This window comes from Macaca thibetana, chromosome 14, assembly GCF_024542745.1.
Source record: "Macaca thibetana thibetana isolate TM-01 chromosome 14, ASM2454274v1, whole genome shotgun sequence".
Lineage (NCBI taxonomy): Eukaryota > Metazoa > Chordata > Mammalia > Primates > Cercopithecidae > Macaca > Macaca thibetana.
In genome coordinates, this window is record NC_065591.1 from 67,059,188 (window position 1) to 67,086,948 (window position 27,761).

General features: G+C 55.3%; 2 protein-coding genes across 6 annotated transcripts in view; both read right to left on the reverse strand.

Moving 5' to 3' along the window:
- Positions 1-1,705: 1,705 nt before the first annotated feature.
- KLHL35 (kelch like family member 35) lies at positions 1,706-13,335 on the reverse strand. Its single transcript, XM_050756190.1, has 7 exons — positions 12,629-13,335; positions 9,361-10,233; positions 8,043-8,227; positions 6,149-6,267; positions 4,684-4,872; positions 3,009-3,197; positions 1,706-2,076 (listed from the first exon to the last, which is right to left on the reverse strand). Exons 2-7 carry the CDS (start codon positions 10,230-10,232, stop codon positions 1,888-1,890), a joined length of 1,743 nt encoding a protein of 580 aa, XP_050612147.1. The 5' UTR covers position 10,233; positions 12,629-13,335; the 3' UTR covers positions 1,706-1,887.
- An 869-nt stretch (positions 13,336-14,204) lies between these two features.
- GDPD5 (glycerophosphodiester phosphodiesterase domain containing 5) overlaps positions 14,205-27,761 on the reverse strand; it is a 92,057-nt gene continuing 78,500 nt past the window's right edge. For 4 of the 5 annotated variants that reach the window (XM_050756184.1, XM_050756178.1, XM_050756179.1 and 1 more), the window contains 9 exons: positions 23,954-24,036; positions 22,662-22,812; positions 21,890-22,108; positions 21,173-21,330; positions 20,708-20,855; positions 19,412-19,494; positions 18,872-18,886; positions 16,462-16,574; positions 14,833-15,217 (listed from right to left, as the gene is read on the reverse strand). In XM_050756184.1, coding sequence (XP_050612141.1) covers positions 15,069-15,217; positions 16,462-16,574; positions 18,872-18,886; positions 19,412-19,494; positions 20,708-20,855; positions 21,173-21,330; positions 21,890-22,108; positions 22,662-22,812; positions 23,954-24,036 — 1,119 coding nt within the window. In that variant the 3' untranslated portion in view covers positions 14,833-15,068. Of the gene's footprint in view, positions 15,218-16,461; positions 16,575-18,871; positions 18,887-19,411; positions 19,495-20,707; positions 20,856-21,172; positions 21,331-21,889; positions 22,109-22,661; positions 22,813-23,953; positions 24,037-27,761 lie in introns of all 5 variants that reach the window. The other variant, XM_050756183.1, reaches the window with a different exon arrangement.

The following is a 27,761-nucleotide window of genomic DNA, read 5'->3' on the forward strand; positions in this document are numbered from 1 at the left end:
ACGATTTGGTGTAGTCAGTGGGAAGCCTTGTTCCAGGCACTGGAGGACACAGGTGAAACTGACACCTTTCCTGCCTCAAGGGCCATCCTATGGGTGTGTCAGGGGAGACTACACAGGTCACATAAAAGACCTGCCATGTGCCTGGTGATAGAGGAGGGCAACTCTGGGGTTGAGGTTATAAGGTGGGCCTGGGCAGACAAAGCAGGAGAAGGTATGTGCACGAAAGCGCACTGGAGGTATAGTCAGCTTGGGGGAAATGGGGCGCCCTGCCTGGCATGTGGAAAGGGTTCAGTCAGCTATGATGCCCATATGTTTGGGAGGAGTGTGCCCTGGATCTGCCCCTATTTTTTCCCTGGGTGGGCCAGTGATACGGTGCCTTCTTTGCTTTGTCCTGAGCATTCCCCTTGGGGTGGGCACAGGCAGACTCAGTGTCCCCACTCCCCTCCCTCTGCTGCCATTATCAGCTGTGTCCAGATGGTCACAGGCTCCCTAATCTGGGATAATCAGTGGGTCAGAGCTCAGCTGGGACCCGGGCCTTTATGCCTGCTGTGATGGGCCGGCCCCAGCTGGAGAGACCCTGTAGACAGGGCCCTGGGGCTTTGGAAGATGGGATAGGATGTGGTGCTGGCTCTGTGCTGGAGGGAGATGCAAGAAGCAGATGATCGCTCTTCTTCCAAAGGCAATCTGAGTACAAATGAGGGGGAGCCCGCAGCTGGGGCCTGGCCAGCTCCTCCAGGCCTCACAGCGATACGCACAGAGCCTCACAGAATCTGCCTATTGCATCTTTTGTTCCCTTTCTCTCCCTCTCTGAGCTCACCCCTCCCTACCCAGCAGTTTGTTGCTGCCCCTAGAGCCCCAGGCTTATGACATCAGTGGCTTGTGCCCCCATTGACGTTGGACACCTAACAGGTTCAGGTGCAGAGCCAGGGTGACTGACTTCTCAGGGGCCCATGGCTATGGTGCCCCCACCCTGGGCCTGCAGTTTGCTGTGAGCCTCCACTCCGTGGTTGTTCAGGGATCCATAACTGTTTTTGTTTTGTTTCAGCCTCTTCCATGAATGGGGGGTGGGGGGCTGCTTGTCTCCGGCTCCTAGCAGTGAGTGCTGATAATCTCAAATTTAAGGATGGTAACTTCGTCTCGGAGGAGCGTGGGAAAGGATGTGTTTAGGAACAGACACAGGCCTACAGAGTTGTTTGTAACCATCTCTTTCTAAGTGGTGGGAAACAGACATTTTATTATTCTTTAACTGTTTATATATATAGTGTGTTTTTTATGCATGAAATACAGTTTTTTAAAATGCTCACACTACTATTTTGAAAGTAAATGAGGTAACGTATGTGTCAAAACCTAATACCCAAAGCGATCATAGTAAGAGGTGGGGCCTTTGGGAAGGCATTAAATTGCTTAGGGAATGAGGGTGGAACCCTCATGAATGGGATTAGAGCCTTATAGAAGAGGTCGGAAGGAGCTGCCTGGCCTCCCTCTCACATGTGGAGACTCAGCAAGAAAATATTATTTAGGAAGCAGAGAGCCCTCACCAAACACCAGATCTGCTGGCCACTTGATCTTGCACTTCCCAGCCTTGAGAAGTATGAGAGATAAATTTCTGTTGTCTATAAATCACCCAGTCTAAGGTGTTTTGTGATAATAGCCCAAACAGATATAAAAGTGCTTCATCAAGAGTAAACACAGGGAGCAAATATTGGACATTCCATCTCAGTCAGGGCAGACTGCAGCTGGAACACAGACCCAACAAGGTTTTATTTCTACAAGAAAAGAGACCGTTAAGTGAAGGGCTGTTTGTGTGGAGGTGCCACGAGGGAGCAGAGTGTGCGCCTGAGCTCCGCGTGCCTCTCCGCCTCCTGGCTCAGGCTGTCCAAATCTGAGTCACCTGCCCAAGCTCTGGATGATGGTGACACAGCCGTGGGAGCTGGTGCAGCGCTGCAGGGATGGCTGGGCCTCCACCTGCCCACTGCTGGGGTCAAAGGTGAAGACCTTATCGGTGCTTTCTCCGTGATCATCCCGCCCACCAAGGATGTGGACCTTCCCGTCACACACAGTGACTCCACAGCTTTCCTGAGTGGACAAACAGAAAGACAATTAACTATCAGGTTCAGCCTGGGGCTCCTTCTGTCCCTGCCTGGCCAGGCCAGATAATAGGACCTTGACCCACAGACTGTGAACAGGCAATCTGGATTGTAGAGAGGCAGGAAACTGGATGGATCTGAGTTCCAGCTCTAGCTTGATCCTTATTCAGTGAATGGCCTTAGGCAAGTCGCTTAACCTCTCTGGACCTCAGTTTCCTCATCTGCAAAGGGAGAAGAACCAGAGTGCCTTCTTCACAGGGTTCCCTTAACAGTTAATGGAAGTTAAGCATGTAAAGCATTTTATATAGAGCCTGGAATATGGTAAGCACGCCAATAACAATAATCTCGACTGCCGCCATCTTAGAATCACAGACTCAGGGAAACCTGAATTCTCACCACTTAAGGTCACCAAAGGTCAGAACTGGCAGAGACCACCAGTCCAACCATACCTGTGTAATCTCTGGAGTTTCAGGGGATGGAGACGAAGGTAGGGGAGGCAAGGAACTGCAGGGGCCAGAGCTTCCAAGACTTGGGCCTCCCTGCTGTGATATCACTAGAGCAGAACTTAGCAACTCCCTTCCCCACCTCTTACCCCATGATTGGTTACTAGCAGTGGCCTTCAGGGCAGGAGAGACCACAGGGTCATTTGGACCAAATCCCCACTCAAAGCTATAGCACTTGGGACTGCAGAGTTCTAGACTCTGCCTTAACAGGGCCTAGTTGGCCTGGGCCAGGTGCTGAACCTCTCTAAGGCCAGTCTTCTCATCTGTGAAATGCATGGTTCACTATCACTGTGAGGACAAAGCTAGAGAGCGATGTATAATAAAACCACCTAGCGTGGAGTCACACAAGATTCACAAGCTCCAAGATCCAGAGCCTTAGAAGTGGGTTCCGCTCTCCTGCCTTGAAGCCTCCACTTACCACAGGACTGGGGAGGACAGCTGCCTCCCCCCACACATCTGTGCCTGGATCATAGGTGAAGATTTTGCTCATGAGACCCCCCATGACATAGATGGTGTCCTCAAAGGAGATGGCCTCGAGACACCGCTGTGAGAAGGGTGCTGGTGACCGCAGGCTCCACTGGTCCTCCTTGGGGTCAAAGCACTGCACCTGAGGGGCAAGAGGAGCAGCGGTGATGAAGACTCACTGCCCCATCCCAAATGCCCCACTGCCCACATGCTGCCACCTGTCTCCCTGGGGGCACTCATTCAAAACGATGACACCTGGCCCGAGCAAGCATCTGGGAGGGAGGGGGAGATCCACCGTCCCTGTCCTCAAGGGCTCTTCATCTAGTTATATGTTCTGTCCTCTGCTTCTGGACTTCCTTTGTCAAAAGCCTCCCCATCTTTTAAGGTCCTCCTCAAATGCCACCCCATCCTTAAAGGCTTCCCTGGTGTTCCCCCTCCCCACCCCCCAAAACACACACACAGGAACAGTCTCTCCTTTGATGGAGAACACAGTTGCCTCATGTAAGATTAATCATAGAGCACATCATACCGAGCGAGAAGAGGTACCGTCTGCTTTAGGGTTACAGAGGGTTCTCATAGCAGACCCCCCATAGGGATGTGTTCCTGGCTGCATACACTGTCAACTCACTTTTTCCCTGGTGCTCTCAGGTCATACAATTCCAGCTGAGGTGTCTTGCAGCCCTATTTCTACAGCTGTCCACATGCCCATGGGTGTTTCTGATGCCCTTAACAGTTTCTGTACTTAGCTGCCTGCTCACCTCACTCTCTGTTTCCTCAACTGTTTCCTTGGAGACCCCCACCTTCCACCACAGCAGCCTATAACAAATCAGTGCTGCATGGATGGTGTTAAATGGGGCCTCCTACCATGAGTGCCCATCACTCAGCTCCAGGAGGGTTTGCTGAAAGAATGTGGTCAGGGAATAAGGAAGGGTGGGCACCCAAATTTGGGAAAGAGTCAAGTCCCAGGACCACAGGCTTATGAGGCCATCAGGGGAGGGAAGGAACTGCTATGATAAATATTTTTATTTGCAAAAAGCCTAAATGTCCAATAAAAGATTAGTAGACTCTAGTTCATCCACCAAGTGGAATAGTACAGGCATTGAAATGATGGCTGTAAAGTTGCTAATCACGTGGAAAGTGCTTATACCTAAATTAGAATAAAATGCAGAATGCAAAATTCTAACAGTGAGAAAACAGAACTATAAGAAAAACAAAAATCAATTCAGTGGAAGCCTGTAAGGCAATGCACCAAAATATAAATAGCAGCTCTGCCTGGATGGTGGGATTATGGTTTTTTTTTTCTATTTTTCTGTTTTCTAAATTTTCAGTAAATATTTTTGGAATGTAACAAAAGCATTTTAACTATCTTGCCCTCAATTTTTAAAATGTATGAAACTTATGTGGTGCCAGCCCATACATTTGAGTCCCAGTGTGCTGCTGACCCACTGTGACCTTGGGGTCATTTTTATGCTCATTTCCTTCCCTGAAACATGGAGGTGACTGGTCTGGGCTGTTGATGGGATTAAGTGAAGAAATAGACAAGGGCACGGAAACGCCCAGCTCTCCGCCTGGCACACAGTGGTCGCCGCAGCCTTCAACGCCCTCTTGCGCCCGAGGCCCACGCCCACCTTGTCCGTGTTGACACCGCCCTGCCTGGCGCCCCCGATCACGAAGAGCTGGCCCGCGCAGGATGCCACCGCCGCTGAGCTCACGGCCTCCGGGAGGGGCGCGGCGGCCGCCCAGGTGTTGGAGAAGGGGTCATAGCGCTCCACGCTGTGCAAGCGCCTCAGGCCGTCGAAACCACCCACTGCGAACAGCTGCAAGTGAGGACATGGGCCGGGGGGCCGGGTGTCAGGGCCTTAGGCCCCTCGGCCTCACCGCTTCAGTTTTACAGTCTTTGAGCTGCAAATTTTCCCTGTCCCCAACCCAGCTTCAAGACCAAAGTGACCCCAGAGCCCAGTGCTGCCACCACCTGGGCGGCCTCCACCCAGTTGCTGTACCTCCCTGAGCTGGTTTCCTCTCATTTAGGGGGGATAATGCGACCTGTCTTTAGGATGGGTACTGAATGCGGGTTACAGCTGTAAAACACCTGGCACCAAGCTGATGCTTAATAATAATAGCTAGGCCGGGCGCGGTGGCTCACACCTGTAATCCCAGCACTTTGGGAGGCTGAGGTGGGCGGGTCACGGGTCAGGAGATCGAGACCATCCTGGCTAACTCGGTGAAACCCCGTCTCTACCAAAAATACAAGAAAAATTAGCCGGCCTGGTGGCGGGTGCCTGTAGTCCTAGCTACTCTGAAGGCTGAGGCAGAAGAGTGGCATGAACCTGGGAGGCGGAGCTTGCAGTGAGCCAAGATTGCACCACTGCATTCCAGCCTGGGCCACAGAGAGAGACTCCGTCTCAGAAAAAATTAAAAAAAAAAAAAAAATAATAGCTATATAGCTAGTTTTGAGACTTTACCACCCCACTTAATTGATTCTAAGAAGCATTTTTGTTTCTGAATTCGGGATGTAGCTTACGAAGACAGTTGAGAGATTCTTTTTTTTTGATACGGAGTCTCGTCTCCCAGGCTGGAGTGCAGTAGCATGATCTCGGCTCACTGCAAGCTCTGCCTTCTGGGTTCACGCCATTCTCCTGCCTCAGCCTCCTGAGTAGCTGGGACTACAGGCACCTGCCACCACGCCCGGCTAATTTTTTGTAGTTTTAGTACAGACAGGGTTTCACCGTGTTAGCCAGGATGGTCTCGATCTCCTGACCCGTGATCCGCCCACCTCAGCCTCCCAAAGTGCTGGGATTACAGGTGTGAGCCACCGTGCCCGGCCGACAGATTCTTTTAGTCTTGAGTGGCACAATCAAGATTCAAACCTAGATTGTATGGCCCCAGAGCCCACACCCTTGACCATCAGGCTGTTACTATTACAGTAATTGCTATTATTATTAACATCAGCCATTATTATGTTACCTTGGACAAGTCTCTTTTTTGGGGGGCCTCAGACCCCTTCTTACAAAGAGGGTTTTAGATAACCTCCCTCCAGGACATCCATAGATCTGTACCTTGGGTCCCAGGGCAGCCGCTGCAGCTTGTGCCTACCTGCCCCTGCACAACTGCCATCTTGTGCCTCCACCTGCCCTTGTGCAGAGAGGCTACCTTGATCCAGGTGTGCAGATGGGAGCTAAACATCCACACATCATGACTGTTGATGTGGCCTCCTAGGGAGAGAGAAGCAGCTGTTGCCCACAGGCTCTCTTGCTATCTCAAGTACCCGCAAAGAGCTAGAAACTAGGGCCCCCAGATCCAAAGGAAAGGTTAAGGGAAGGCAGCAAGAGGACTTCTTGAGCTGGTGTAAGACTCTGGGCCTGTGACCCAGACAGTGTGCTTTGAATAAGTGGTGAGAATGTCTTGAGTTATGACCCTTGAGGGGAGAAGCCTGACAGATTCAGGAAGAAGTGGCTGGTTTTCACTGGGCGCCTTATGGTGGTGCTGGTGGTGTGCCAGGCTCTGTGCTCAGGGAAGCAAAGAGGGGGCCGCTGTACGAAAGGTAAGAGTACAAAGGGTACCCAAGGCAAGCATCTGGAATGTACTAGGGACCCAGGAAAAGCAGAGTCAGCTGCACTAGGAGCCAGGAGGGGTAGAGGGTGACCCAATAACCCTCCCTCCCACCTTCACCCGCACAATTTCATTTCTGATCTCATCCCTCCATGAGGTGTTGGGAATATTACACCCAGTTTACATATAAGAAACTCAGATGAGGCTTAGAGACCAACAATGACCTGCTGAAGACTACATGGCCCAGCACTGGTGCTGCTGGAGGACATGGTATGCCCTATGGGGCCAGGCACTGGGGACGCAGGATGTGGGCTCTCCCTTCCCATGTCTGGCCACCCTGGGGATCTCGGCCGGGGATTCACCTCTCAATGGGAGCCTCTTTGGGGACAACCCTAACTGCACCCTTCAGCCTGAGCCTGTGACCAGAGCCACATCTGTTTGGTAGCCCCCATCTTTGTTTATTCCTAGTGGCACCCAACAGAGGCCCCACATGTTGCTCAGAACCATCAATGGCCTTGGATAAATTGTCCAGTGGTAATCTGTGGCCTGGATGATCTGTGAGGCCTCCCTGGCTTATTCTCCTGCTCCTTACCCTTTGCAGGCACCCATAGTTCTTTACAACGTTAAGGTCAATCCACCTAGCCCCAGACTCAAAGCCTCCGTGATCTGACTCCTGCCTCACCTGTGTTACTCAACCTGCACTTCAGAGCCCTGAGTCCCCAGTGTTCCTTTCTGCATGTCCCTGCCCTTGTGCCTTTGCCTATACTGTTCCCTCCAACTTTCAAGGTCCAACTGAAAAATCATCTCTTCTATGAACCCTGGCTAGATTCCCTGAGTGGCATTCCAGATCATCTGGGGACTCTGAGAATTCCGATCACATTCTGCCTGGCGGTAAAAGTGAAGTCTCTCTCTCCTCTCCAGGACACTCCAGGGGAGCAAAGACTGTTTTATGCTTCTCTGAGTCTTCAAGGGCCTGAGCCTCAGGGAGGACACAGTTTGTTGCTATCAAACAGATGTGTGTTCCTCCTAGCTTTGCCATTTTTGAGACAATGGGGGAAATTCTGAGCCTCTCTGATCCTTTCTTATCTGTAAAACAGCATTGTAGGGGGATTTAATGATAACGAATGTAAGCTTCTTAGCATAATAATGTTCGGCACATAGTAGGCTAGATGAAGTGATTATTAATACTAATACGAATTGAATTCCCTAGGAAACCTGCTCAGAACAAAAAGTAATCATATGAATTGAAGTTAACATTGCTGAATAACTGGGGGGGGGGGTCACACCCGTAGTTAGCTCTGCTCACTTCAGCCAATAACTGTAGGTTATCAGAAAACATCCCACCCCCCTCTCCCAATTGGAGGAAAAAGCAAAGGGGGCGGAACGCGGAGGCTATTAGCCAATCCCGTGTGAGCTCCCGTTGCGGCTCCGCCCTCACCGGAGACGTAGACGTCATTGCGGAGAGCACAGGCGGCGAATTCTGAGCGAGTGTAGCCGGGCAGGCTGGGCAGTGGGGTCCACCGCTGGCTCTCTGGGTGGTAGGCATCGGCGAAGGGCAGCTTCAGGAGACCTTTGCGGTCGCAACCGCCGATGACTACGATCACTTCAGCTAGGTCCATGAATCTGGCGTGCGGATAAGCCCACTGCCTGTTGGGCCGCACCCAAGTTCGGCCCTCTCTTACCCTCTCGTCCCTTTCATGAGCTTTTGCCATCACCCCCGCCCACCCGACCCCCCGGCCCCACTCCCGCTAGACTCTGCCACTTCCAACTTTCCCTGTGGGTATTGGGAAGAGAATCGCTCATTCTTACCGCATTCTGCTGACCTCTAAACTACAGAAAAAACAAAACAAAACAAAACAATCTTTACAGAGCCCTTGCCCTCACCTAGAAAAATAACCTCGTTTAATCCGTATGGCAATTATATTAGTAGGGATTATTACCGCTTTCACACGGAGGAAACTGAGGCTCACATACCATGGCGTGCTCAAAGTCATGCAGCCATTAAGCGTCATGACGAGCTGGAATTCAAGCCCAGGTCTGTCTGTCGCTAACTCATCTTCAACACTCTTTTCTCACCTCCAACCGCTGATTCTGCTGCCTCCCTCCTCCTATGACATCCCCTTATCCCTAATTCCATTAAGCCGGATAACTCGCCCTTTCAGCCAATCATTCTTTCCTCTCATTGACGCCTCAAGCATCTGACCCCACCAGAATTACCATACCCTTTAGCCACCGGTTTTCTAATTCCTTTGGCACATATTTGAGGATCTCTGTCCCAGGCCCTGTGCTTAGTGTTAGAGATAGTGTAGTCTCTGGGGGCATGATTAAGGGCTACTCGGCTCAGAGCCTCTCAGTCTGGCTTTCCAGGGGTGGGGCAGTCCGCTTTCACCCTTTCCCCATGCTCCTGCCTATTTCTATCCCTCATTAGACTGCGAGCTCCCAGAGGGCAAACTGTTTTCAAATCACTTCCACACCCAGGCACCCTGCACAGAACTTGCGTAGAGTAGTAAGTACTCGGAATTACGGTTGCATGGGCGAAAGAAACAGTGTGCGCAGGGGTGGGGTCTCTGCATCTCCCTCACTGGCTTGTTAACTCTTCAAGGGCAGAATTATGGGCACCGAGCCTCTAAAATGTTTAACGAATGTCTGTCTGCATATCATCAAGAGGCAGTACTAAAGGATGATGAAGGAATGAATGGGCGGTGGAAGAAGGTGAGAAGAACGGAGGGCGGGAGGCTAGGGGACGGCGGCCGTACCTCCGCGGCCGGGTCCTCAGCGCACCGGCCTCGCGGCCCAGGATGAAGCAGGCGCGGGCCTCCAGCAGCAGCGGGCGGCACTCGCCGCAGGCCTGCAGCAGCTCGTCCGCCTCCACCTTCTCCAGGAAGTAGGCGGGCGACAGTAGCGGCAGGCGCACGTGCTCCAGCAGGCGTCGCAGCTGCCCGCGGCGGGCCGGCGCGTCGTGGCGCACCCAGCGCATGGCCGCCTCAAACACGGCCTCCTCGCGCGCCACGCCCAGCGCAGGGTCCGCCAGCAGCGCCGCCACCTCGTCGGGCGCCAGCTCCAGGAAGTCGGCGTGGCGCGCCACCTCGGCGAAGGCCTGGCGCAGGACGCGGCCGCAGCGCTCGGCCAGCGGAGCCAGCGAGAAGGCGACGGCCACGCGGCGCAGCGCTAGGCTGTTGGCGGCGCGCAGGCTGCCCTCGAGGAAGCGCACGCAGGCCTCACGCAGGCCCGCCACGCCCAGCCGCTCCGCCAGCGCTAGCACTGCCGCCGCCTCGTCCTCCTCGCGCAGCCGCACGCCCGCTCCGTACACGTAGTCGAGCACCACGGCCAGCGCCGCCGCCGCCCCGGCCGGGCTTGTGCCTGGCGCCTCGGCAGCCACCGGCACCACTGCCGGGCCGCGCTCGGGCCGCCCGGCCGCGAACAAGTTGTGGAAGTAGGCGCTGGCCGCGCTGAGCGCCGCGCGGTGGCATGGAAAGTCGCGGCCGCCGGCGCGCAGCACCACGTCGGTGAGGGTACCGCTCCGCCGGTACGTGTTCAGGGTCTGCAGCACGCGCTGCGCGTGGCACCGGCCCGCGCACGGCGCCTCGCAGCCCGGCTCCGACTCCTCCGGCCCAGGGCCTTGCCGCATCCTGCTGGGGAGAGAACACAAACAGCATCGGGGAAGTCACCTGGCTGCGCCTGGGAGAGGCGACCGCCCTCATCCGTTTATTTCCTCCCTTGACCACTTGTTAAGCGACTGTCCCCTCCGTTCAGGTTCCTTATGGCTACAGTGCCTCAGCCCCGCCTCACCAGCACGACATTCTGCCCTGCCTACCCACTCAGACACTCAGTGCCCCTTTCGGTTCTTCAAACTCGCTGAGCGTTTTCCTATCGATATCTGCAGAAGACAGATGGCACGCTCTCAAATAGGATAATCGGAGGAGGGTCTAATAAAGGAACTATTTTCAACAGCGGAGTCGGCGTTAGGGACTGCGGCAGGAGGAGAGCTGTTCCCCGGGCTACTAACAGCAAGGCGCCTTGGCCGCCCCGGGGTCTGAAGCGGGGGAGCAGGGAAGTTACTGGAACCTGGAAATGTATCTGTGTAAGGAGGGTCCCGTGACAGGAGTTGAAGCCCTGGGTCAAGGGACTAAGGCCGCCCCATTGAGACCCAGTGTGTGCGTGTGCAGGAGAGAGGGTACAATAACTCGACTGTCCTCTGCTCAATCCTGCCTGTCTCCTGCCGATCTCCGGTAGGTGCTGAGCACTGACCACACCCTGAGCACTCCCCTGATAGACAGCATCATACACACAGCATTCGCGCAAACAGATTCGACAAGTATTTATTGGGAGCCTTTTCTGTGCCAGGCAGTGAGCAAGACAACCATAGTTTCAGTGTGCCCGGAGGTCACAGTCTGGCGGCGGTGCCATGGGGAGGCACCGGGTGTTAGGGGAGTTCATAGAAGGGGCGCTGGACCCAGGTGGAGGGGAGTCAGGGAGGGCGTCCTTGAGGGGAACCTTCCAGCTGAGAAGGATGGGCGAATTCTCAGAGGGTGAAAGGTTAGAGCCCAGGCTGAGGGAAGCTGGCCCTCTCTCTAGTGAGTTCTCTTGGTGTTCTCCAGGTAGCACCGTCTGGAAGTGGAAAGAACTCTAGGGACAAACTAACCCAGTCCCTGCCACTGGCTCACGGTGTGGCCAGGGGCAAGTCACTCCTCTCACCTGCCGGTCCTGGCCTCAGTTATCTCATCTGAAATGGGATCCCTACCTCACAGGGCTGTGGCTTCATGACTATTACATGGGCTTTATGAAAAGTGCTGGTACACAGTACGAGCTACATGGGTGTTTCCCTGTATTGTTTTTACTCGAGAGGAAGGGAGGACACTGTGTGTGCCAGTTACTTTTATAGACATAATTTAATTTCATCCTCACAACCTGAGAAGTTTCTTTAGCCCACCCCTGCCCCTTTAGTTTGTCATAAGGGAAACAAGCACACACAGGACACCTGCCCTTCAGAGGTTTGCGGCGAGGCTCAGCAGAGGGGTGTTTGTGAAGGCGCTCTGCAGACTGAGGGGCTGGGCCATGCTGGTTATGATTTGGCCATTATGAACACACAGCCTCTGCTTGCACACCTCCAGGGACAGGGAGTTCCCTCCTTTCCATCAGCTTACTCTAGGGGGCTCAGGTCCACCCTCTGCGCCCTGCCTCTCCTTCCATCCTCCTGCTCCCAGCTGCTCTGCTGCTTCTGGAGGTCAGATCCTGCCCAGCGTTAGTCTGGCTTTCATGCCCTGGTCATTCCGGGCCATGGATCCCCTGGTCAGCATCGTGAGAAATGAACTCCCTGGTGGGCAAGAAAGTTAACTACTTTTGCCCAAGTGGAGAGACTGGATCCTGAATCCACCTGGCTGCAGGGTTTGCATGCCACACTTGCCAGGGTGGGGGTGTGTCCCAAGGAGCAGCCAGGAGGTGGAAGGAAGTGAGACCAGTCATCACAGCACGCTGCAACCAGTCTGTCCTCCACTAGCCCAGAAAGCAACTACACTCTGAGTTGAAACCCAAGAGGGCCGGTCTCATTAGCATAAGGATGGACTTCTTGCAAAGGTGTCCCACAGCACAAGCAGCTCCCTGGGGGAGAAAGAGTTCCCTCCTAGGAAGTGTGTCAGTACTTTTTCATTTTACTGTCTACTGCACTGGGTGCTCTGGACACACAGTGACATCAGATCCAGCATTCACTCTGGGATCCCCAGTCTGGGGGCCGAAGGACACCCAGTTGGAACACGGAAGGTAAAAATTCCCAGGTAGGGCTCAATGAGTATCCTCCCTTCTCGGCTGAGTCTAGGCACTTCAAGCCATGGGTCATGATGCAGACTGAAGGGCCCAGCCTGTAGAAGCTGACTCGAACATGCCACCATCACTCTTTTTTACACCCACATCCACTTGAAGCCATTACCCAAGCACCTCCTCCGCATCCTCCCCATCTCAGACTTGTGGACACCACGCAGCTGGGGCAGCCCTGCAGCCTAAGCCTTGCCCCATGCACCTGGCGCTTACCTGGCCACACCCTCTCCCAAGTGCTCCGCAGCTGCTGCTCTCACAGGTATCACTCCCGTCTGTGCCTGCTGCCCGCACCCCTGGCAGCCCAAGCTCCAATGTTCGTGCTGCTCTGCCAGACCCCCGTTCGCTGTTTGCTCGGGCTCAGCTGCGGGAGGACAAAGGGGCTGGACGCCAGGAGGGAGGGGGAGGGAGAGGAAGGGAGAAGCGAGTGGGGAGGGGATGCTGGGCTTTTGTTCTACTCTTGGACTAGCCCTGGGAGGGAGGGAAAGAAAGAAGGGGCGTAAGAGTGGATTGACTGTGTGCAACTCCAGGGTTTGGATTTGGATTCGTGCCTGGGGTTGGGGGTGACCTGGTGCTGGCCTTGTCCCTGATTGAGGACAAGGGTTTGAAGATGTGTGGTGCTGGAGTTGGGGTGTGGGAGGGGTGTCATCGTGGAGTTGTGGGCATGTAGGTTCCAGGGTGACTATGCGTGATTGTGGAAGTACATGGAATGCAGTGACTGTGTAGCACTGGGCTGCGTGTGGACATGTGGCTGTGTGACCATGTAGATGCCAATGTGACTAAGCATGTGTGGGGCAGGGGGCACAGTGGCTCTGAGTCTCACTCCCTTGAGCCCGGGGAGAGGCGGGAGCTGACCTCTGCCCCAAGAAGAGGAGCACTTGCCAGACATTCAGTAGCAGGGGCAGGAGGGCCGCTCCTCGAGGCTGCTGTGGGGGCCCAGTGGAGCTTCCAACATTTGCATGCCAGAATCTCCTAGACCCCAAGAATTCTATCCAGAAGATTCCTGTTTGGAAGACACACGTCCCTTGGCTCCCAGGAAGCATGGCGTTAATTTGATGCAGGCTGGAGCTGGGGCTCAGCTTCCCCCTTTTCCCTCAGGACACACCCATGACCAGGCAGACTCTCAGAACAAAGAGGGGAGTTACAGGCCTGCTCTGACGCCACCACTGACTCCTGCTCACAGACAGCAGAGGTCCCAAGGACTGGAAGGAAAGGACACCTGTGGTCCCAGGGCTGTACTTTGGCTTTCAGCCCAGGTGCCCCCAGTCCTGGGCATGGGCATGGGCCCTCCTCAGGCAGGTCCAAAGCTCGGAGAAGTTAAAGGCAAACTCCTCACATGGGGAAGAGGCCTCCCTGTGCTGAAGGCCTGTCCCAACACAGCCGGGAGGCAGAATGCCTTCGTGTGGCTGTGACGGCACCTGCCAGTCCCACTCCCAGCCCCACATTGGACCCAGGAGCCCTCCCCCTCTGTGTGTCATTCCTAGCTTACGGGAGACATAACATATGCGCTGGGGTCAGACTCTGGGTGGGATTCTGGCTTGGCCTGTTCTAAGCTGTGTGGCCTTTGGAGGTCACTTTTACCTCTCCAAGACTGTCTCCCCATCCACCATGTGAGGATACCGGCTCCCAGCCACTGGCACCGTGGTGGACCCAGAGAAGGGGAGGCACCATCCTGCCGCTTTCCCATTCATTCCTGAGAATGGTTCCTCCTCAAATCATAGGGTCAGAACTGAAACCTAGACCCAGTGCACTTGTCCCCACCCTCCTGCTGGCAATTCAGAGACAACACACATCAAGATGGCAGCTTTAATCACATTGGCCGAGCCCCTTGGGTTCCCTCTGTGCAGGCCTACTTAGCCACACACCCACCCTGACCATGTCCAGAACACTTTTACCAGGTGGGCCCTGCCCTGTGGCCACTGATGTGGGAACCTGAGGTTAAATCAGTCTGTGGACTCCTGGGTTAGGGGACTCTTCTGCCCTGAGGTCTGCTGGACACTTCGGCATAGGATCCAGTAGCCCTGAGCTCACTCTTCTGGCCATCTCCAGCTGCTCCTGGGGAATGTGGCTCAGGTCTGCTCCTGGGACAGGGGGTTGGTGGTGGCATGAGGTGGACTGGGGAGGAGGACGTGTCTCCACACTGCAGCTGGCTTCCTCCTGGGCCGAACCTCCTTGTGCTTTGAGACTGACAGGAAGAGCAGAGTTGCTTCGGGTAGAGGCCCGGCCCAGGCCCTTGGGGCAGGATAAAAACAGAATTCAAGTGCCTCGGGGCACGGATAGGAGGACAGATGGCACAGGTGAGCATCTGCACCCTCCATTGCCACAGGGGGCATGGCATGGCCCATGACCCATCAAAGCTTCCAAGTCAGGATATAGGAGAGGGCCTCAGAAGAGGGGCCCAAGCCCTAGGCCCCGCACCACCCAGAAGGAGCCCCAGGCCTGCAGGGGCATCTGAGAGGCTGGAGTCCTGGTCCAGCTGGGCCTCAGGGGGACACGGGAGTCCCCCTCAAGAGAGGCTGCGGCTGACAAGGGGCTGGAGCCACAAGGAGGCTGTGGAGCCAGCTTCCAGAGCACTCCGAGTTCAGACACGCTTCCATCAGCTCTCCTAGGCTCCCCTGGCTTCTGTGTCAGGTACAGGTGGGAGACATGTCTTCAGCTAACGCCCACTCCGCTCTGTGAGGGTCTTGGCGCGGCTGCCACCCCCTCGGGGGCCCACAGGGGTGGCGGTGCTGTTGGCATATGTGTCATAACTGTTGTCTGAACATACGGAGAGCACATCGGAGACCTCTACACCATCGCTGATTTCTGCGGGGCCAGAGGGAGACAGAATGTGAGTCAGGGAGGAGGCAGTCATAAGGATGGGTGACAGATGGGGCGGGAAGGCTGTACCACCCAGCTGGGCACTTGGAGGCTGATGAAACCACTGGGCTCAGGTCGACATTGAGCCTGGCACTCAAGGCCCCTTTGGTATCTGCCGAGCACTCTAGCTTCACCTTCATCTGCTGTCCCCTGGGACTTCACTTTGCAGTCACAGAAAACCACCTGTGTCCCTGAGCTTGGCACCCATGTGTCCACTCTCCTCAGGGCCTTTGCGTGTGTTGGCCCCTCTCTTAGGAGTGGCTGCCCCAACACCACCTCCTTTTCCTACTGTCTGGCTCAAGTCTTCTCATCTGTCACTCAGCCTCCTGGGAGCCTCATCAGAGCCCTGGGCCGGGTTGGGGCCTCCTCATGGCAACCCCAGCCCCTGCTTCCCTCTGCCCTGGCCACATTCTGTATGGTTGCCCAGGGTGGGTTCTGGGCATCTATGTCCCCAGGGCCTGGTAGAGTGCTGGGCACGGATCTGAGGCTCAAGAAAGCTCTGCTGAGTGGAGTTCGGCCCAATAGAGGGACTCTTCATTCTTGGTGCCCAGGCAAGCAGTGCTCCCTTGCCGCCTCTGCGCACATGCCGTGCCCACCTGGAATGCCCTTCCTTCCCTCAGCTCGCTCTGCCCTCAACTTGAAGCCATTACCCAGGCACCTCCTCTGCATCCTCCCCATCTCAGTGTATCAGGCACCCAAGGCATTCCTCACTGCCCAGGCAGCTCTGACCACGCCCTCCCCCACAGCACTGCCATCGCAGGAACTCGACTTTCCATGCCTCTGTTTACGTAGCTGCTGCTTCCATCAGACTGGGAATGTTGACAGGGACTGGCAAAGAGCAAGGGTGAGGCCAATATTGTAGGATCCAAGTATGAATCAGGCAAAGGGGGACGGGCCTTCAAAACAGACTCCTCTCCCTACCCCACCCCTGCCCACCAACCATGGCACTGACACCGAGCCATGGTGGATGACAGAGTGGATGACTGTGTGTGGGGGTGTGTGTTTTCACACATGTACTTATGCCTTTGTATGTGTGTGGGTATAATCCCGGTGGGTTTATGTATATCTGTGCCCTTGTCCCTACCCGTATGTGCCGCACGTGAATGTGTGCGCATACACATCTGTTTGCATGTGGGGGTGCAGAAAGCTGGGCCCAGGGCCTGCCTCCACCTGTCTGCAGGGCTGTGTACCTGAGAAAATGAGCTTCTCCTTCATGATGCTGACGTCCCGGCTGGTCCGGCGCACTGCAGCGCTCAGCATGATCTGCTCAGGGTTGTAGCTTCGTATGCCACCCAGGCGCCACCTGCAGAGATGGCCCCGTGGGCATCAGGTCCCTCCTCACTCCTGCCTTGGAGCAGGGACCCTGCCTACTTCCAGAGCCTCTCTGGATGTGGCCTGAGAGACCAGCAGGACTCTTGTCCCACTGTACAAGGGGGAAATAAGCCCAGAGAGAGAGCAGAGTTGGGGCTCAAATCAGAGCCTACTGACTCTCGGCCAGGGCTTCCCGGCCTCCCTTTTACCTCCAGAGCCGTCAGTGAGCAGCCCTGGCCCAGGACTAGAGTTGGTTAGTTCTGTCTCAGGTGTCCCCAGTAATGCACCTGGCTCTCTTTGAATGGGACAGATTTGGGAGCAGGAGGAGCTTAGTAGGCATGACTGCTGACCTAAGCTGGGGCACACACCAATCTCAGGGAGTCCAGCTGATGTCTCTTACAACTCTACCACCATGACCAGGCTAAGCGAAGCTACTGGGGAGACCCCCTGAGAGGGAGGGAAGGAAAGCAGGGGGGTGGGGCCAGGTGGTAGGGGGCTTTGCCCAGAGCTGGTCTGCACAGGTTCCCAAGGCAAGGGGGTTAGAGTGACTTGGAGTGGGGCCAGCTGCTGCTCTGTCCTGACAGTCCTACTGGGGAGGGAGGTCACAGCATGAATCCCCCTGACGGCTGAGACAGGTGCAAGGTAAAATTACTCAAGAGTGGGCTGGGAGGTGGAGCATGCATACAGGGCATACAGGGACCAGGCACTAAGTGGAAAGGACTCATGTTTCTGAGCCCAGCCCAGGCCACTGTCTTCACTATTGTCATTCCTCTGAACTAGCCCCAGTTTCCTGACCTCTGAACTTAGACCTTTCCTGGGATCTAGGCAGAAGGATCACTGAACTCTCACCCTTGTCCCCACCAAGAGGAGTGGGTGATCAGCTTGGGAACAAGAACCCAGCTGTCTCAGGGACTGAACCCTGCTTGGGGGATGGAGGGAGTCAAGACTCCACAAGAAACCAATTGTGAGTTACTAGATGGGGTCAGCGCAGCAGAAGCGGACAGACAGATGGACAGGTGGATGGATGGATGAACAGAGCAGGCAGACAAGGGGAAAGCAGGAGGCGGGGGGTAGCACAGACACCCTGGCGTGGCTGGCTGCCCTATGAATCGTTGAGGGCAGTGAGCAAATCTCTCTCTGTTCATCGCTGTGCCCCAGCACCATCAACGCCTGCCGTGTCCTGGCCGCCTGACCTGTACTTGTTGAGCGAATGAATGGAAGAATAAGGTCCGCAGGGAAATGGTATCCTCCCCTGGCCTTGTCCCCCAGGGTCCCTTCCTCCATCAGGCCTCTCCTGATCCCCAGGAGACAATGACACTGCCCTGGCTGTGTCTGAGCAAACCCAGCATGTCTGTGCCAGTGGCTGAATCACCATGGGGCAGCCTCCCTGACACGCTCGGCTCCGCGTGAGAAGGCCCAACTCCTGCTGCAGACACAGCACCAGCACCAGCAGCCGGTGTGTGTGGATGCTGGTCAACTGGGTGGACAGAGGAATGACTCAGGGAGTGTCCCATAGCCAGACACAGCGTCTCCTCCTAGAAGCTGGTTGGTGAAGCTGCCTGACCCAGGAGGGGCTAAGGCACTAGACGAAGGGAGACTTGGGTCCCTGAGTCTAGGTCTCATCCTGGAAATTCACGTCAAAACCCAGGACGGTGTCAGGCCAGGGTCTCTTGGCTAGGCACATCCAGAACAGGAAGCTCAGCCACTGTGGGGTCCTCTCAGGGGAACAAGAAAAAGGCTGTGTGTGGGGGGAGCAAAGCAGGGATGGGTGTCACAGATAGAATGTAAAGAAGAGAGAGAAAGAGATGGGAGAGGCAGAGAAAGGTAAACAGGAAGAGTGAACAGCGGGAGAGGCAGAGCCAGGGAGGGAGAAGATGGGAAGAGAGAGGCAGAAACTTGGTAGGGTCTGCCCTGGACAAGTGGTGAAGACCCCGGTGAGTGGGCCAGAGGCAGGGGGATGCCGGTGCCCAGGTAGGGTCCCCTCCTCCAGAGGGAGACACTTTGGTGCACAGAGAGGCCAGGTCAGGAAGCTGTCAAGGAAACACTGGTCCCCACCTGCAGAAACGGCCGTAGGAACAGGGAGCAGAGGGACACACACGGCAGTGGGACGGCAGGAGCAGAAAAGAGGATTGCAGGGGTAAGGGAGGCTTCAGGCAAGGGCGGTGTCTGCGAGGTGACCCAGGCACAGGGTTTGGTGCACGGCGGGTTTTTAGACAGAACTGGAGAAGGGGATGGCAAGAGGGAGAAAGAGGAACAGGAGGAGGAGGAGGAAGACCACACCAGAATTACCTGATCAAGTGATAGCTGTGAGATGCCAGAGTGCAGCAGAGAGAGGGGGAGGGGGAGAGAGGAGGGACATGCGCCGATCAGAGCAGGATGGGACAGAGAGAGAACGTCAGTAAAGAACAAAATCCCAGCCCCTTGGTTCCTGGCTGGGTGGGGGCCCCGGGCTGGCCCTAGACCCTCCCTGGGACCAACCACACCTCCCCACTTTGAGCACACCCCAGCTATCTTGCTGAGGGCTGGTGGGAACCCATGCCCTGGCTAACGGATGAGCAGGCCAGCCTGGAGAGGAACTGAAATTCACCTAAGCCCACACAGCCACTCAAGGCGGAGCTTGGCTCTGCGCTCCCAGCTGCAAGTTCATTCCAGAAGCCACCCAGCCTCTGTCTGAGGCAGGATGGGGCCACCAGGGTCCTTCCTTCTCCCCTGGTCAGGCCCGCTCCTGGCTGAGGGCCCAGGGCTCAGGAGCAGGTTCACCTGGCTGGGGTAGGGGCTGGGCCTGCTGTAGGGTAGGGATGGCCACGGAAGTGGTCAGATCCTACTCACTTTTGGAGCACGAAGATGCCCACGATGAGGGTGAAGGAGACCAGGTCGGCAGTGACCCACATGAGACAGTACTCGTCCGGGGGCTGTGGACAGACGGCCCGAGGCCAACTTCCAGTCACGGCCAGTCCAGACTGAGGCTCCAGACTGAGGGTCCGTGGACCAGAGGACCCCACATGGCCACTGGCGAAGGGCAAGGGAGGACTCTGAGGGGGTCTGGGGGCTGAAGATTACATTTTGCAGGTGTGAGCTCCGGGCTCTATGGGCCTGGGGGCCGGGGCGTGTATGTGTACATGTGTGCACTCTCAGGGTAGGAGGGGACTGTATGGTGCTAAGGGCAGAGGGGGCATGTGCTAGGCCTGCAGGGTCTGTGTGTCCAGCGGCCTCAAAGCAGGAGCCAGATACTAAAAGACAGTGACCCTGCTCCTCCCTCCCTCCTGACTCTCATCCCATCGGTCTTGCCCCTTTCCCCAGGCTGCCTTCCCTTCACCCTCCTCTCCCACAGAACCATCCACATCTTAGGTCTGATTCATTGGCACTGCATTCTCTCAGCCATAAGGATACCCTCCATCTGCCTTCTGCATGCTCAGGGAGGTGGCAGTGGAGCCACCACCTATCTGCAGGTGCGCAGTCAACCAGCTAAAATATTGTTTTACTTGCTGTTCTCTGAGCAAATTTTAATGTTCCCTATTCTTTTTTATTTTTATTTTTTGAGACAGGGTCTCACTTTGTCACCCAGGCTGGAGTGATCACAGCTCACTGCAGCCTGGACCTCCTGGGCTCAAGCAATCCTCCCACTGCAGCCTACCAAGTAGCTAGGACTACAGGTGTGTGCCACCATGGCCAGCAAATTATTATTATTATTATTATTTTGTAGAGACAGGGTCTCACTATGTTGCCCAGGCTAGTCTTGTACTCCCGGGCTCCAGTCATCATCCTGCCTCTGCTTCCCGAAATGCTGGGATTATAGGTGTGAGCCCCGCGCCCAGTCAATGCTTCCTATTCCAGTCCTGTTGTTACCCTCCAAACCAAAGAAACCCAAGCAGCTCTTTACTTCTCTAGAGCCCTTACTGATGCTTTTCTCCCTGTGGATCAGGCCCAGGGTCCTCCCAATACCTTAGTGCAGATCCCAGATGCCATGAAATCCTCATGCCTCAAGCCTGCACCCCCACCACAGACTTCCCACCAAGCCAGAGACCTCCCAGGGACAGCCCCAAGCACAGAGCTTGCTGAGTGGTCAGGGCAGGCCATAGGCAGCTCCAGCACTGCCCCCCAGGTGCCCTCTGCCCCCCGACTCACCATGATCCAGAGGGGGGAAGGCACCTGGGACAGGGTGTGGGAGTTGTCAGAGGTGACGGATGGGACCCCCGCACACCACAGCAGGGAGAAGAGCCACGGTGCATTGACTGTGTAGAGGTTCACACTCAGGTTCCAGGACGCGTAGTCCCTGTGAGGCAGGGGAGAGGTGGGTCAGCATGTGGACTCTGGCAGCTCCGGGCCCAGTGTGAGGGCTGGTAAAGCATGTCCTCTTCACCACTTCACAGCCATGCCCGGGGGACGGAACGTCGGCTCCAGAGGGCCAAGCTTGGGGACAAGCCCGGGTCTGCCTGACATACCCTGTCGTCTTTGAACCATGTGTGCCCGATTCCTCTGTGTGCCCATCCCTCTGCCCAACTGTGTGTGTGTTTTGTGGGGCGGTGGTGGCAGGACTGAGAGAGACTCAGTCCCACCCTCTCCTGGAGGAGCCTGGGTCAGGGCAGGCACCTGAGCTCCTGGCGGGACACCTGAGTGTAGCGCAAGTTCAGCCGTTGGATGTGGCCTCTCCGCAGGCTGGTGACCGCCTCCTTGGAGCCCGATGTCTGCTGGAAGCCGGGAGCCACCTTCCGCACCAGGGGCCTCTGCCTGCTAGGCAGCCACATGACCTGCAGGCAGGAGAGAAGCAGCCTCGGACTTCTCTTCTGCACAATGGGTAAGAGTAGCTACCCCTCCTAGAGCACCCGTGGGGTTGAGAGACGGGACCTGGCAGGCAGTGAAAGCTTAGATGCAGTCATTAGCAGGGCAGGACTCAGTCCCAGCCAAGGCTGCAAAGCGCACTGGGAGCAACTCAGGAAGCTTCCCTTCTGGCCCGCTGCTAGTACGGGAGGGAAAACCCAAACAGCCACTACTCTGCACATGGCCACTAGCACTTAGTGTGCTGTCCTAAACTGATGTCAGATTTCTCTGGTCCCAAATTATTACACCACACAACAGGGCAACACTTCACTGAAATAACTTGACAGCCTGGACCTTTATACATTTTAAGGTGTTTTCTTGTTTTCCTCTTGTCCCATGATGACCCTGCCAGGGAAGTAAGGGGTGTGTGATCCCCATTTTACAAACGAGAAAGCTGAAGTCCGGAGTGCAACAGGGAGAGGCTATGCAGCAGCAGGGCTCTAGCCAGGCCAGAGCTCCCGGGAGCAGAGCTGCGCTGCAGGGCCTCACCTGGTGCTGGGGGAAGCCAGAGTGCAGCACGGCCTCCAGAGTCACGTTGAGGAAACTGTTGCGGTACGGGTGCTCCCGGGGTGGGTCACGCAGGTTGAGCAGCAGTGTGGCATTGCCCTTGGCCAGCTCCAGGAGCTCTGCCAGGCTGCAGATGGACTGGTTCTGGGCCTCTCTGTGATCGGAGGGTGACAGGGAGCTGGCTGTCCAGAAGGGGTCAGTCTGGCAGGGATAGGGACACACACATGGCTGCATCATCAGCCCTTTGGGGGCCCCCACATACCCTTCTGGCAACCGAGCGTGGAGACCCCTGGGCTGCCAGAGGCTGCTGGGGTTAGCAGATTGATGGCTGTGGCCATGTGGAGGCTGTAGGAGGCCCCAGCCCTCACCTTTCTTCCCCACACCCTGCTTAGCAAGAGGACGGAGGGCAGCTTACTTGGAATCGTGCCCAGACCCACGGCATTTCTCCTTCTAGAGCATTTCAGACCAGAAAGCCAACCCCTCTCTAGAGTTTTACAGAGTTAACAATTCTATTTACTGCTCTCGTCCCTGTCAACCTTTTATAGTAAGGGAAACGGACCCAGAACAAGCAGTGACAACCACGAGATCTGGCAGCAGTGGCAGGAAGCCCAGGAGGCCACTAAGCAGCTTGGGTGGAGGTCGGGAAAGCCCTGTGAGTGGGGGTCTCGGAGCTGATGGCCACCCTTGCATCTCACTCCTTGCAATCCCTGCTGGTGTTTTCCATGCCTAAGATTGGGGTCAGGTGCAGCCAGACCTTCAGGAACCACTGGCCAGCATTGAGTCTCTGCAGGGTGGTCCAGTTGAGCATGGAGGCAGGCCTGCGGGCCAGCTCTGGGAACTCCTCCTCCACGTTGGTGGTGCGCCGCAGGGTGGCGTCGTGCATGAGGAAGGGCACGCCGTCCAGGCTGCAGGGAGGGTGGGGCCGTCGAGTCACTGACCCCCCAGATCCCTCACCTGCCCACCAATGATCGTCACCCCACACAGTCCTCCCCATCCAGCACAGGATCCCGGCTGGGCTGCCGCTCTCTGGGCCTCAGTCTCCCCATCTGCACAGGGAAGACAGTGGGCTGGTGGGTGACCCTGAAGGGCCAACGCCTTCTGGCTCTCTGTGAGGGTCAGATGGGGGTGGGGACTGCCAAGGAGGGCGGGCTGGGAAAAAAGCTGGACCTACTCTCTTAGCAGCCTTGGAAGGTAGGTGCTGCCTCATTTGATAATGGAGAAACTGAGGCTAAGAGAGGGAAGTGTCTAGCTCAAGGTCCACAGCCTGTAAGTGGTGGAACCTGGTTTGGAACCAAATCCCTGTGATGCTATGATGGGAACAGTGCAAATGTAGACCTCTTTGGCAAATTTCATCCGACCCCAATCCTTGTCTACTCTACCAGGGTTGCCAATAGCTCATATGGTGCCTTAGTGTGAAAAAGTAAAAGGCACCCGTGCCCTCTGTTCCTCAAGGCATTTTACCACCATCTGCTAGAAAGTTGTGATAAATACACAATTCTATGTCTATACTGGGAACAATGTCCTCATATATGTGATGCCCTTGTTCAGAACACAACCTGTACAACTATATATGACAGTCCTGCCCGTCTTCTCTTCTCAGATAACCTGTTATGAGATTAGTATGGATTCTTCCCGCCATTTATACTAGTATCTACTTATATATGTACAGGGAGAAAGTGTATATGTCACTTTTTTGTGGTCTTTTAAAACGTAACTGGGGTCACAGTGACTGTATCACTCTGCAACTTGCTTTGTTTCCCTCATGAGAGTGTTGGAGCTCTATCATACACAGCCATATAGATCTATTTTTCCCTTCAAGTGGCTCTGTGGCAGGGCTCCTGCTTGCACCAAGAGCATTTGTTCTTTCCTCTATTTTACGTCCTGGAGTCTGCAGGAACGGGGTGCCTGCCCTGCTGTGGATAATCTAAGCCCCCCTCCTCCCATCTCAGAGGCTCTGAGACCAGAGGTTCCTCCAGCAGAGACCCAGGTGGATGCTGATGTGTGTGGGAGGGGTTAGAGGAGCTATATCCCCTCCGCTACACCTACCTGATGGTAATGTCAGCCTGGAGCCCATACAACTTCTGCTCGAGGGCCTTCCGGAAGGACATGAGCGTGTGCTCTGGAGCCAGCTGGGGAAGAAGGGGTGGTGAAGGGAGAGCCAAGATTCAGCTGATGTACTCTCCCCAGCCAATGGGAAGTCTTCCATGTTAGGAGGCTGGGCGAGGCCTGGTTCTAATTCTGGTTCCTCCACAGAGTAGCTATGTGACCCTGGGCACCCACTCAGCTTCTCTGAAGTTCAGCTTCCTCAACCCGGCTCTGGTTCTAGCCTTGACTCTGCCTTTAGCTATTGTTCTGACTTTGGGTATATTTCTCTGTGGATCTCAGTTTCCCCATGTGCCCTTAGAGATGTGTATTCATGAGGGTCCTTATGCCTAATTAGGACAGTTGGGGCTCTAAGCCTCCCTAATTCCATCTCATCTGAGGACTCTGTCATACCCTTTGCTGCCACTGGGGGTCAGCACCAAACCAAGGATTGGGCTAAGCCCAGGCCCATGAGGGATGGTCCCAGGGAAGAAGGGAGGGAGGACACCCCACCCCCCATCCCCGCCCCTGTCAGTGAAGGGGTGAGGTGGGAAGGATTCCCATGGCTGATCTCAGTCATTCCCACTGAAGACAATCCTATTCCTACCTTCTCTCCCTCTGGCCGCGATGTTCCCCAGCCACTCCCCTCTTCTGTGACACAGCCTAGCACTGGGGAGCCAGGGAGTGGTGAGGGCTTTGGAACAGACTGAAAAGGTGCAATTCCACTTCCCAGACACAGAGCCGGGGCATCAGTTTCTTTAGCTATAAAATGGGCTAACACTATCCACCTCATAGGTGAGATAACAAATGTCAGAGACCCTAGTCCAGGACCGGGCACACAGCAGGGTCTCTGTAATGAGTTTCTTTCTTCCCCTGTCCCTGGCACACAGCACTCTTGGAGGACATGTTACCTGTCTCCCAGACCAGTGGGCTGTGTGAGGCACTCCCAGGGGGGGCAGGACTAGAAAGGCATGAAGACAGAGGCACAGACTCAGTGCAATCCCACCCATCTCTAAATATCCTGTGGCCGGGCCTTCCACCAGTGACCACTTGACAGGGGTCCATGCTCCCTGCTGCATGGGCTGGGGCTGCAGAAAGCAGAAGCTTGGGAGGGGTTACGAAGACCCTCAGGGCAGAGGAAGCGTTTGGGAAGGGGAAAGTCTTTTTTGGAAGCTTTTAGACACAGTTAAGGTCTCTCTGGCTTAGGTGCTGGCCTCCTGGAGAAAGATGTGGAAACCTGGCCCTCCCTGGCCAGACTCAGGACTCCAGGAAGGCCCCAGAAGCATACATGTTGCTGGGGTGAATTCTTAGTCTCCATCTCAGAGCTTGCACCTGCCTCAGGCCTGTCCAAGTGGGGTTCTGTTGTTAGGAGGCTGTGCATGGGGGTGGGGGGTAGTTACTCAGGTGGGCAGGACACTATGGTTAAGAGACCTGGATTTATAAAACAGCAACTCCAAGTACTATTAAAAAAGAGTCCTAGCTTCAGAGTTAGTGCAATCGAATATTAAAGTACACGTACACCTACGCACACAGGGACAGGCCGCGTCTGCATAGGAACAACACGTCCGGGGCACACAGTCTCCAAGACAGAGATGTTGGCCGGGCGCGGTGGCTCAAGCCTGTAATCCCAGCACTTTGGGAGGCCGAGACGGGCGGATCACGAGGTCAGGAGATCGAGACCATCCTGGCGAACACGGTGAAACCCCGTCTCTACTAAAAAAATACAAAAAACTAGCCGGGCGAGGTGGCGGGCACCTGTAGTCCCAGCTACTCGGGAGGCTGAGGCAGGAGAATGGCGGGAACCCGGGAGGCGGAGCTTGCAGTGAGCTGAGACCTGGCCATAGCACTCCAGCCTGGGCGACAGAGCGAGACTCCGTCTCAAAAAAAAAAAAAAAAAAAAAAAAAAAAAAAAGACAGAGATGTACACTTGGGCCCACCACACACAGACATGTGGACCCAGAGTCAGAGACCCCCAAGGCAATGCACAGGGACACACAGAGAGGACCCTTGCCAGCCCCTCAAAAACTACCTCCAGGGCATGATCACCCAGTTGCAGAATGTGAAAAATCCCACAGGACAAATGACTCAGTTTCTCAGGACAAATAAACAGCCTAAGGGAAAAAAGGGAGGGGGATTTTTATTTATTTATTTATTTTTGAGACAGAGTTTCACTCTTGTTGCCCAGGCTGGAGTGCAATGGAGCAATCTCAGCTCAGTGCAACCTCTGCTTCCCGGGTTCAAGTGATTCTCCTGTCTCAGTCTCCTAAGTAGCTGGGATTACAGGCATGTGCCACCACACCAGCTAATGTTCTATTTTTAGTAGAGATGGGGTTTTTCCATGTTGGTCAGGCTGGTCTGGAACTCCTGACCTCAGGGGATCTGCCTGCCTTGGCCTCCCAAAGTGCTGGGATTATAGGCATGAGCCACCGAGCCCAGCGGGGGGATTGTTACAGACCAAAAGGCACTCCAGAGACACACCAACCAGATGCATGCTGCGGACCGCATTTGGATCCTGATTTTTAACAACTAAACTGTAAAAAGATATTTTTGAGACAATAAAGGGAAATTGAACATGGATTCTATTTTAGATAATATTAAGGAATCATTATCCTTAATATTGGCTGGGTGTAATAACAGCATTGTGGTTATGTATCTTTCTAAAGTCCTCATGTGTACAGATATATCCTGAAGTGCCTATGGGTAAGACGATGCGATGCCTAAGATTTGCTTTACTACCCCAGAAAAAAAAGTAGCAGACAGATGAAGCAAGAATGGCCAAATGTTGGTAAGTATGGGACTGGATTCATTACATCCTTCTTCATTATGTGAGTTGTTATACGCTTTTCTCCACTTCTACATATATTTGACCTTTTTCTACTAAAGAAAACCATCTTCACTGGGGCCCCCTCACACACCCACCTTCCTGCTTCAGCATACCACTTGTGTCCCCTGGCCGCTGGAGGGAGCCCGGGAGATGGTAATCTGAGTCATGGAGACAGGAGAGGCCGTCATTCTGAGCCCCTCAGAAGAGTTCCCCTGTCCCTGCTGGGAAGGCTGGGCTCCAACTGATCCTCACAATAACCAGCAGCAGGGGCATCCATACCTTTGAGGCATAGAGTGGACTGGTGACCCCCTCCAAGATGCACAGGCAGCATGTGGCCAAACTGGACCCGAGATCCAGATCCCCACTGGCTGCCTCTGGGAGGGGCTGGGGTCAGCACGGGAGTCTGGCTCAGGGGCTGGAGTCTTATTGAGAAAATAACACCCACCACACGCAGGGGGCCAGACTTCCAGAGTGAGTGGCAGCCTGGCAGACCCAGCACCTCCTTCTAAAGCAGTTATGTGAGGCCCCCTTACTACCCTGAGGTCCCACAACAGCCTGAAACACTGGGAAGCCAAGCCCTCAGGAAGTGCCCACACCCCCCGCCTCCTCAGCAGGGTGGGAGTGGTACTGCCTCTGTTGAGAAGCCCAGGGTTCAAGGCTTTCATGGAGGAAGAGACCCTGGTCCAGACAGATGGCCCTGCCCAAGGTAACATCAGTGTCTACCTCTTACTTTCTGTGCGCCACATGCATATCTGGGCACTGCACACAGGCTACCTCCTGCTCCTCATAGTCCCACGGCAGGTGCTCTCTCTAATCCTATGGTACAAGACGAGGGAACCAGGCACAGAGATGGAAACTGTTGGGCCTCCCACAGCTGGTGAGGGGCTGTGCCGGGATGCTAACTCAGGCAGCACGGCTCTGGAGCCTGCCCTCTCACCGAAGCTCTCC

What these genes read in the sequence shown, in the direction of transcription:
- KLHL35 (XM_050756190.1), bottom strand. Translation starts at nt 10,232, where the DNA reads ATGCGGCAAGGCCCTGGGCCGGAGGAGTCGGAGCCGGGCTGCGAGGCG. An exon ending in TGGCAGTTGTGCAGGGGCAG is followed by an intron (nt 4,873 to 6,148) that starts GTAGGCACAAGC and finishes CCTCACTTGCAG; the next exon opens with CTGTTCGCAGTGGGTGGTTT. An exon ending in GCGGTGTCAACACGGACAAG is followed by an intron (nt 3,198 to 4,683) that starts GTGGGCGTGGGC and finishes CTTGCCCCTCAG; the next exon opens with GTGCAGTGCTTTGACCCCAA.